The 10,626-nt window shown below is 51.3% G+C and overlaps 1 protein-coding gene across 4 annotated transcripts; it reads right to left on the bottom strand.

Annotated features, from left to right (window-relative positions):
- Positions 1–216: 216 nt before the first annotated feature.
- Positions 217–9,854, bottom strand: MIEF2 (mitochondrial elongation factor 2). 4 transcript variants are annotated; one of them, XM_075010260.1, is made up of 5 exons: positions 9,633–9,854; positions 7,334–7,459; positions 6,568–6,721; positions 4,550–4,730; positions 217–2,836 (listed from the first exon to the last, which is right to left on the bottom strand). In XM_075010260.1, exons 3-5 carry the CDS (start codon positions 6,712–6,714, stop codon positions 1,767–1,769), a joined length of 1,398 nt encoding a protein of 465 aa, XP_074866361.1. In that variant the 5' UTR covers positions 6,715–6,721; positions 7,334–7,459; positions 9,633–9,854; the 3' UTR covers positions 217–1,766. The 4 variants fall into 4 exon arrangements, with proteins under 4 accessions (XP_074866361.1, XP_074866360.1, XP_074866359.1 ...); XM_075010259.1 differs by lacking the exon at positions 7,334–7,459 and having other exon boundaries at positions 9,667–9,854; XM_075010258.1 differs by lacking the exon at positions 7,334–7,459 and having other exon boundaries at positions 9,633–9,852.
- Positions 9,855–10,626: the final 772 nt, after the last annotated feature.

The raw sequence follows: 10,626 nt of genomic DNA, 5'->3' as shown, positions 1-10,626 counted from the left end.
CTTGTTTTTCACTCTGCCTCTGCTCCCCCCTGTGCCAAGCTGGAATGCCATGGGAGAAAGGGGGGGCCCTACACATGGAACCCCAGCAGGCAGGCTGCATGAGCAGCCCTCTGTCATCTGTGAATGCCTGTTCCTGTTGTACGCCATTTAAGCAGCAGGGACTTGCTCTCAGGCAGTAAATAGTGAGGCAGAACCTTGTTGCCAACACAAGACCCATTCCACAATGAGGTTTTATTTTCATAACTTTCAGCTAGAACAGGGTGGTGTTCCTACAGATCAAGGACTCTTCAGCTTAGAAGGAATCAGTTCACAAAGAAATAGCTTATTCCCCCAGCAGCGCGTGCCATCTGTGCAGAGAGCACAAAACACTAGTAGCTCATCACATTAAAAGACTAGGTTTATTTTCTACCTCATTTGTGCAAAACTGGCCTGGTTCTTCGTTCCTAAGAAAGGTCAGATGCATTCCTAGTATTTCAAACAGAGCTGAGCCCACAGTTAATCAATCAGCAGGTCTACAAAAAACAAAAACAAAACACACCTCGTTCTTACCAGGAAGACAAACATAAAAACTGCTTCAGCTCTGGCTACCAGGGAGCCTTCTGATTCACGCTTCCTTGTCCCAGTCCTGCCCCGTTCTAGGCGTAAGGGGTCATCGTGGAGACCTGGAAGGGGCAGGCTCTTTTGACAGCAGCAACACATGCATAAAATGGGGCTTCGTCTGAAAAGCTGGACAGGGGACCATCCCCATGATTCATTTTAAAGCAGAAGGGGGCGTGGGCACAACAGCAGGTCATTACAGCACCATCCTCTCTTGTAGCTATGCCACCACCTTGCGTCTGCAGCCTTAGTGAGATTCAAGATCACCGAGGTCCATCCGCATTGAAAGACTTTGTGGAAGCTCTCCTGGAGTACCCCCTCTCTCCCTCAGTCACACCCGCAGTAGTGCCCTCACTGAAGTTTGTAGCAAAAATTTCATAAGGAGGGAGAGTTAAAACAAACACACACCAAAGCCCTGGTATTACAACCACCACTGACAAAACAAGCTATGCCCTTCAGGTTTAGCTTGTCTTGTGGGGAAACTACATTGGTAATACTGGAAGGGATTCAGGAGAAAGCAAACGAGATTTGATTGGCGAGGACAAGATCCTGTGGTGCATAATCAGTTCAACTGATCCTCCCCACCACCCTCTCCCTTCACGCTGCCAGCACCCTGGCCCGTAAATACACACCAGGGTCCATCACCGCCCCCCAAGGAAGGTGAGAGTCTGGCACTTTAAGAGTAGATTTGGTGCTTGTGAAAGAGGCTGGATTGAGAGCCCAGGGGACTGGAATCTACTCTATACAGAGCCAAGGTACAGGACAAGCAGTGGCAGTACAAGATCTTTACGTGAGTGCCTTGGTCCTGAGGCAGTTTCCAGCCCCATTCAGCCAGGACTATCTCGTGCTACAATGCCAACCGTGATGACAGCCTGCCAGGGACAGAACTCACTTCAGGCCTCAACGCTCAATGGATCGTACCCAACTTCATGTTACTACAGCCACATGCTGGACTGGACGTGGCAAGAACGGGCAATGAATGGCTCCAGCTGCCGTCTCTCGTCCCTTTACTCAGGCACCTTGTGTTGCGCGAGTGAATACTTTCTTGCAGTAAGTGCAAGGATTTCACCTGGTAACACCTAGGACATTAGAAGCACTGCAATCCACTTGGCTTGGAGTGGACAAAGAAGCACAAAAACCTACGATGAGGGACACTCTTGGGCTAGCACTCATTTATACGCCCATTCCTGTAACAAGAGGTCTGGCTCGGATGCAGCATTGTACAGTACGTAACCCATCTCGTCTATCTCCTTGTCCAGCAGCTCGCAGAACAAGTTAATTTGACTGTTGAAATAGCAGGGGAGGAAGCCTTTCTCCAGGTATCCAACCAACTCCTCGATCACTTGCTGGAACCTAGTGGCCAAGGCTTCCTCTGCCCAGTCTGACTCAGTTTCACTGAGGTGGAGGAGGACATGAGTCAGGTGGCTGCCAGTCAGTTTGCCCAAGAAGGGATGGTTTTGACAGATGCCCTTTAGGATTTTAAGGCAGCACTGCCTGGCTCCAGAGTCTGCAGCATCCAGATCTTTAAGCTTGGAGACCTCTGACCTATAAAAGCTTTGTCGCCAGAGGTTTTCCACAACTCCTTTTGGAGGCGTGGCAAGAAGAACCATATCCCTGGCTTCTATAACTGGGCAGAGGGTTACGTTCAGCTGGGTCTGATAGTGCGTGACCTCCAACATCAGCTCTTCAGAAGCCACCACAGGTCTGATGAGGCACTCCAACATGCTGCCTATGGCAGGCCAGTTGATGGATGCCACCAGCATTTTATGGAGTGCCTCATTGAGCACATTGGAGGAGAAGTACCCACCCACTAGGAACCTGTCCCAGGGGCTGCTCCCACGAGGGAAGTACTCCAGGTCAGTCCGTCTGATCATCCAAAACTGGGGGTCTTTTATGACTGTGTCCTCTCCTGGGATGAGGCTCCAGAGTGTGGTTTCAAACACCAAGGGCAGCATGAAGCAGATGTGGTCAGCAGCCACAGCCTGGAGGTCATCGCAAAGAGAACCACCCAGGAACATGCTGCCGAAGGGCAGTTCTGGGCACTTGCTCTGCAGGAAGCTCTGTAGTTCTATGCAGATGTCCGTCGCTAGCTGCTTACTGAGGGCCACCTCCATCTCTGGGATGGTGACACGGTTTCTGTAATAGGAGAGGAGTTTCTCCTGGAATGTGAGACAAAGCAGCGTCCTGGATTCTACCTGCGGAGTCTCCAGGGACAGGAGATGTTCAGGAGGCTCTGCAGCTGGGAAGGGAATCAGAAAACACATTAGACTAGTCAGTGCTTCAAGGTAGGACACTGCAAGCCCAAATAAACATCAGCAGAGTCAGTGCTGGAGAACAAAGCCATATGCAGGGCAGCAACAGCGTAAGGTTCCTCCATGTGAACTGTACCTATCATGTGTCACGCCGGATCTGGAAGGATCATCAGGAATTAGCTCGATCTCCAGGGTCATCCAAACCTTGGTCTCTCTGGTGCCGTGCCACTGCAAAGCTTTCACTGGGGCTTTGCTGGCAGTCTCATCTTTCACCAAAGAAACACAACTGTGCCTGACCACCATGCTAGGACAGGGATTGCCTTCGCAGCTCAGACTGGAGATCCACAATAGGAAAGACTCAGTAACTTGCCCTGAACTATCAATTCGGTCCCAGAGCTGGAAATGAGAACCAGGTATCCTGACCCAACCTGGTCCTCTGGGCACAGGATACATGTGTCCTGCCATAGGAGACATACAACTGGCCTGGGCTAGGCTGACTCAGGCTGTAAAATTGCAGTATAGATGTTTGAGCTCCGACTGGAGCCTGGGACCCCACGGGGGTGAACAGTCCCTGAGCCTGAAGCTCTACCCTGCAATTTTATAGCCCCAAAAGCCCGAGTCAGCCACCTGGCCTTTTCTCACAACACAGAGGTACCCTTAAAGCAAGCTACCTACAGTAGTGCCTTTGATTCAAGAACGCACGCACCCCTTATGATGGGGACTAAAACCACCCGCCAAGCTCCTGGGGGAAGTCCCTGCCTACTGTTCTGTGTCTGTACAGCACCTAGCACATCAGGGTCCTAGTCGGGGTGGAGCTCCTAAAGGCTAGACTGAGAAGTAATTTATGGAAGCCCATCACCATGGGGAAGTAGAGGCCTCCAGTCACAGCCAACACTAGAGTGTGGCCTAGGAGCAGGTAAGCACTAAGAAGTCTACCTAGAATAAGTAAGAGCAACACACCTGCAGCAGGAGATCCCTGGCTGTAAATACCCAGCTGGCATTTTAAGACAGCATTTGGCCACTGGGGACTCCTGCTGCGTCGTCTGGCAGTCTCCTGCGTCTGTGCTCTGATCCCAAGGTGATGGGCACCATATACATATAATTCAAAGGGAGCTGGAGCTCTGGCAGCCTCATCCTACAGCGTGGCACAGATATTCTGGGCATCAGTCGAAATGCAAGTGCTTTGGGGAGACGGGAACCACCCTTCTCACTACCAACTGGGAGCTTCCCCCAGTCCAGCCATCTTTCCCATGACTGGATTAAAATGCACCCAGTCTGCTATCTGGCCTATATGACAAAGACTCAGGAGTCTAACCATCCCTGCCCTGCTAAAGGGACGTAGCACCAGCTGTGAAACGCATTGTCAGCCACCCACTGGCCCACCAGCTGTGTGGAATACGATGGGCAAGTTAACCACAGGTGTAACACGCTGATGCCCAGGAAGGAGTCCATGGACCTGTAGGCTTGGCTAGCTGAAAAGGACCAGTCCTACAAGAGGAGATAGGATGAGCTTCCCTGGGAGCCAAAGGGTGGAGGAGTTCTGACGTGGTTGTCTAGTGTAGTGTGACTTAAAGAACAATCAGGATGAAATCAAGTGGGTGCCTGAAGGCAACAACACATGAACACCGAGGACAGGTGTTTTAACACTGTCTGGAACTTGGACACTAGGAGAGGTAAAGAGACACATCACTGAACCTCACCTTGGGTGGGTAAGGTCATAGACGGGGATGGCCGAGACTCGCTGAGATCCGCCCGGCTTTGCTTCTTCTGAGGCTTCTGCACGGCCTTGATCACGCTCAGATCTTGCCAGCTCTCCTCAATGGTCTTCTGCTCTGCCTTAGCATCGTCCACATCCGGGGAGCTGGTAGCTCGGTCTATCAGCTGTGGGACCAAATGGAAGAATGAAGGTACACAGTGGCATCATGGCTCTTACCAGCTATTATCCCTGACTGACTCATCCCATCCTGCTGCCAAGCATCCATTCAACCAGAAGCAGATTGTTCCATAACAGTGTTATTTAGTCATCAGGCAAAGTTTTACTTTTCATGAAAGAAACTCAACTGTCAGCCCTACAGAACAAAAAGCATGAGCAACAAGCCCCATTCCTTACAGGTCCCTGCTCGAGCTGCCCCACACTGGATGAGGAGGAAGCACGAGGGTAAAATGAGGACTTGAAACATTAATTTGTGCTGCAGATTGATGGGCTTGTTTCCGAGCTGCATCCATAGATCGGCTTTTTCCTACTCCACATGAATGGTACAAGGGATTTGCTGGGTTTTAGTCTCACTACAGTATATAAAAAAAAAAAAATCAGAACGTCCAGCCAGCCAATCACAGGGACAAAAACCATAGATACAGCACAGTCACCCCTCTCCCTGTGAATCCTTACCCCTTTTTCTCAATCCAAGTGGATTTAAAAAACATTTTTAACGAGATTTGTTAGTTTAAATGTAAAATGAGTGGTTTTATTTTAAATAAACCTATTTTAAATTAAATTTAAAATTGGCCAGATGTGTTAAGGCCTGAACTCCTTATAGTAATTTAAACACCATAAATAACACTCAACAACACATATTTGTTGCCAAGTTTTAAAGAAAGCCAGTCCACCCCTCTGATGGACGTCTCTGGTGCAGCACTACAGTCAGAGTCCGAGAAGCAAAACTGCTTTTCACAGCAGTAACCTCTTCCACAGACTCAAAAAACATTTTTCTTTATTTCAGTTTACTCAACTAGTTCCATTCAATGATTAGTTCAAAGATAGACAGAAATTGGAGCTGAAAAGCCATGAGAGCCTGTTTTTATCCATAGCTGGAAGAGGAAAATTAGAAGGGAGAAGACCTAGAATCTGATGCAGTACCCAGAAATGATCTGTTCAATTCATAAACTGTAGATAATGTTTTGTTTAATACATCAGTCAATTTTACATAAAGATATGTAGTCTGCATATTTAAGGAAGTTTTAATTAAAATTTAAAATACTGATTTTGTGCAATTTAATTGAATTTGAATCCAAATGGGATTTGGCACAAATCATAAGGAAAAATCTACTAAAGAAGAAATGCATCATTCACTTTTTTGATGTAGGAAAATGGTAAATTAAGCTATATAATTAAATAAATGCATATAGATACAGTGTAGCCTCCTGATTAGTAAAAAAACCCACCACCAAATGTAACTGAACAGCGATACTGCAAATCAACATAAGAACACATGGTTACCAACCAATGAGAACCACTTTTATTAAGGAAAATAGTACAAACACAAAACATAATGGAAATCAGCCATTTAAATTGCTTTGATTGAACGCAATTCTTGGTTCTAAGTGAGAAATCTTACGCCCTCCTTTTTTGTTGAGAAAGCCAGAAAGTTTCTTTCCTTCTAACAGAAAGCTGATCTGCATTCACAGACATTTCAGTGTCCAGGGCTGGGAAAAATACACCCAGGGGTTTTGTGATCTTTGACCAAACCCATATTGCATGGGGGACCTCTACTGGACCAGATCACAGACTCTGCTTAGAGGCTGCCAAGTACCGTGTGGAAAGAGGCACATACGGAAAGTCTGCTGCATTGGTGTGGCTGGAGTTGACTGGGGAAGAACACCATGCAAGGTCTTACTCCTTTAAAATAGCTCTTTTGTTAATAAGCAAGTTCCTCAAGTCCCCATACAGAAGTCAGGGACTTGAGTCACCCACTGTGTTCCAGCAGCCACCCAGACTTACTCGTTTCACCGCCAGAGTTGCGATGGCCAACACAGCAGCGCCACCCACCCCGAGCACGAGCCTGGCGTTGGCCAACAGGAAGTCAACAGCACTGCCCAGCCCGTTGTCGTCCCGCCTCTTCCCCCTTTTATGAACTAGCTCAGCCATGTTCACCCTGCAGAGGGGAAAAAAGAATACGTAAGGGGATGATGAACCTGAGGTCCAAGACAGCTGCTACAATCTGGAGAGACTGAAAAAAAAAAAAAAAATCACTGACATTTTCCTTCCAGAAAGATTTACTTGGTTGTGCAACAACCTCATTAGGGAAGGGAGAGATGGTCATTAGAAGAGACATTTAAATCTAGACAAAGCAGGGACAAAACCTAGTAGGTCTCTTTGGCCCTCCATTACATCATACTCACCTTCCTGGAGATACAAAAAAAATGACATATCCATCTTTCCCCCTGCCACCCCCGTCCTCATCAATGACTTCTTACCCTTCTCAGCTCCACCGCCTCCCTCCCAAGACCACCTCTGAGTTGTTAGGCCAGCCCCCCCGTAGCCAACACTTGGTGATCAAAAGAGTTCTCCATTTGACATGTTTCTGCTACAAGGAGAACACTGAATCCTCTACAAATTACCGAGCCCAGCCCTGGAAATGAGACAGGGAAGGGAAAAGATATTTATGCTAAAAGAGGAAGGTATTTAGTGCACCAGGATTTTCTGACTCTTGCGATGGAGAGTGAACAGACTGTGACAGAGCTCAAATTCAGGTTCTAGTTATGACCTTTGTTCTGTTGGGTGGTCCAAGCAGGGGGCTGGGAGTCAACAATCCAAGCTTCTCTTCAAGCACACTGGTGACACTGCAGTGCCACCATCAAATCACAGGACCACTGTGACTCTGTTTCCCCATCTGCAACAGGGCAAAAACATACCAAAGACAAGATGTAAAGTGCTCTTAGAGCACCAGAGGAAAGGAAGCAGACAATTACAGAGTAGAGTTATAAAGTGCTGGCTGGAATCTAAACAGGACTCCCTTAACGAGGCAGTGCAGGGACCATCTATTGCTCAAGTAACTCAAAGTCCATTCAAAAGAAAGGCATCTCACGCTGCCTTTCACATGGAGGCTCTGCTTCCTTCGGCCAGCAAACAAAACAAGGGTGTGAGCATCTCACAGCGTGGCCAATCAAGGAACTGCGTTGTCCTATTTCCACCACAGCCTATTCATCCTTTCAGTTGAACTGCAATCCTTTCCAAACCACCAGAGCACTATGCCACCCCACAGCCTGCAGACAAGAGCACCACACACATCCCTTCACAGGCCAAGCACTACATCTTTCCCACTGCTGCTTGGCAGCAGAAATGAGCTGCAACTGAATTCTTAGATCTTGCAGCATTGGGATAGTGCAAATATGGGTGTAGGTGAATGCCACAGCTTACAGACCTATGCTTTGGCCCCGACACAACATCTATGTCTATTTCTCATGTGACAGGTGCAGCTCATGAGTAATTATCCCAATATGACTCAGTTTTACCCCGTCACTATGGAAACAGAAGAGATGCCACCAACAGCTTATCGGAGGCTACCATGACAGAGTCTGAAGAGCTCAAATCTAGTTCCAAGCAACAGTTCCTGTTTCAGGATACGTGCCCCTCTGGGCAGCACCCTTATCACCAAAGCAGGCATTCTGGTACCAAGCCACTTGCTTTAGTGGGCACAGCCCTCGTGAGCAGGCAGTCATGGCATACCAAGCCAAGCCAGGCTGTGCTGTGCTGGGAGCTGGGCTGTAAATTCAAGAGCTCTGTTTTTCCCAGCGAGTAACGGAATGGTTTTAAATTGGCCCAGCAGGGCAAATTCTAGAGATCAAAAAAAAAAAATCAACAAGGCTGTGAATATGTAGCTGGTTCTCCATGGGAAAGGGGTTAGAGGGCAGAAATGAGCACATTTGTCCCCGAAACTTAAGTCACTTGTAAGAGTGCGCTGCATGCCCCAGACTACGCTGAAGCTGGTTGCCTACAAATGTCACATGCATTAGAAGATGTGCTAGCACACAGCTGCCCACGTTAACTGCATATTTAGGCTTCACTACCACTCGCCCTGAAAAACAATGTAATATGAAACCTCAGTACCAACCCAGGAGTAGGGGCTTAGCTGTAGAGCTAGCTACACACCCCTGGCCCCCAACCACCAGGCTACGGTGCCTGTGGAAAAGGTGGCCCGACTGAAAAAGTTACTTTAGACACAAGGGCAAAAGACTACAGGAGTGGCGTGGGGGACGGAGGAAGGTCACATCTGCTCGCTGCCAGCCCCATAGCAACTCACATCTGACTGCTGTCACTGGGCTCAGCTGCCATCTTCAGCCGCCTGCCAGGCAGAGCCGTGCAGCCCCCACTCCCACATCCAGGTGTGGAGAACACCACCGAGAGGCGACTCCCCGGCCCCCTGCACAGCAGGAGGCAGACGCTCCTGTAACTGCACAGGGCGAGCAGCAGCCAGCCTGGCTAAGGCACGAGGCGAGCAAGAGACCAAGCTGGGCCAGACGGGGAGCGGTGGCTCAGCCAGCCTGGAAGGGCTCATGAAGGGGGATCGCCGGGCCAGAGGGGATCGGATGCGCGCTGCCGGGGGCCTCCCGCCGCCTTCTCCGGCCGGACAGGAAACAGGAACGCCGCCCCCTACCCCCGCCCCGTCCCCTTGTGACATCGGCCCGACCTACGCAGCTACAGAGGCGGGACTGGACTTCGCTCCTGCCACACGTGCCCTCGCCGTGTAAACCAACGGGTAGCACGTACACAGCAACTCGGAGCACGGGGTGTCCCCCCACCCCCCGGGTCGGGAGCCCGGTCCCTCCACCCCGCAGCTGGGACCCCCTCCCCCCGGGTCTGGAGCCCGGTCCCTCCACCCCGCAGCTGGGACCCCCTCCCCCCGGATCTGGAGCCCGGTCCCTCCACCCCGCAGCTGGGACCCCCTCCCCCCGGATCTGGAGCCCGGTCCCTCCACCCCGCAGCTGGGACCCCCTCCCCCCGGGTCTGGAGCCTGGGTCGCCCTCTAACTACGCACACCCCGGATCTGTCCCCCCGGAACTCACCGCCAGGCCCCGGCAGAGGCGCGGCCGCGCTCACCTTGCGCAGCCAGTCCCGCTAGGTCAGGGCATGTTGCGACGGGAGGAGGAGGCGGCTCCCGGCTGGGCCCGGGCCCCGGGGGCTGGAACGAGCCGCAGTTACTGCAGCGGCAGCTCCCCTACGACCGCCCCCAGCGAACGTTGGCGAGATTCCGTCAGGCCCGGGATAGCCAATGAGCGCTCCCGCTCGCGGCCTCGGCGTTCCGAAATGGAACGAGCGGCCTGTGGCCGGCTGCGCCCCGCCCCGCCCCTCGCCGCGGTGGCGTCACGCGTGGGCGGAGCCCGGCGGCTCTTCGCCTTAAAGGCACAGCGGGAGCCCCATGCGGGGTTCAGTGGGGGAGTGGGGCTGGTGGCTCGGGCAAGCAGAGGGTCCAATGTACCGCGTTGACCGGGACGCCGGGGGGGGGCAGGGTCAGAGGTGCTGGAAACATTGGAACCACTGGAAACCCTGAGTACTGTGGAGCCCACTTCAAGGCAGGGGATGCGGCAGCACCCACCCCAACCCCTGCACCCGTAGTTCCAGCACCCGTGGGCAGTGCGGAAATCTCCCTAGACAGGCCTCCGCCAGAGCGCTGCCCTCCCTGCTTGGCCCTTCCTAGGGTTGCCACCCGTACAGGTGTCCCAGGAGGATCGGCCCTTTTTGTGTTAGATACCCAGGGAGGGGGCGGTTGGGAAGGGTGCACCCTGCCACCGGTGAAGTTTTATGGGCTCAGGATCCTCCCCCCACCCCCCCGATATCCTGGGTTTTGGTAGTGCAGAGGTGGCAACTGTAGTTTGTCCCAGTCCTGGACCAGGATCAGCCCACGGTGCAGGGGGCTGTACAAACTCACCACCAACAGAGGGTCTCGGGTATGAGACAAGAGGCAGCAGGTAGATACAGACAGAGGAGGGAGCACAGGGAGACAATTATCATTGTTTTAGTATAAGTGAATAGTTGTTATTAATAACCCGTCTCCTTTGG

This window comes from Carettochelys insculpta, chromosome 16 (assembly GCF_033958435.1).
Source record: "Carettochelys insculpta isolate YL-2023 chromosome 16, ASM3395843v1, whole genome shotgun sequence".
Classification (NCBI taxonomy): domain Eukaryota; kingdom Metazoa; phylum Chordata; order Testudines; family Carettochelyidae; genus Carettochelys; species Carettochelys insculpta.
The sequence above is the reverse complement of the archived record's forward strand: the minus strand, read 5'-3'. Positions and strand labels throughout refer to the sequence as shown.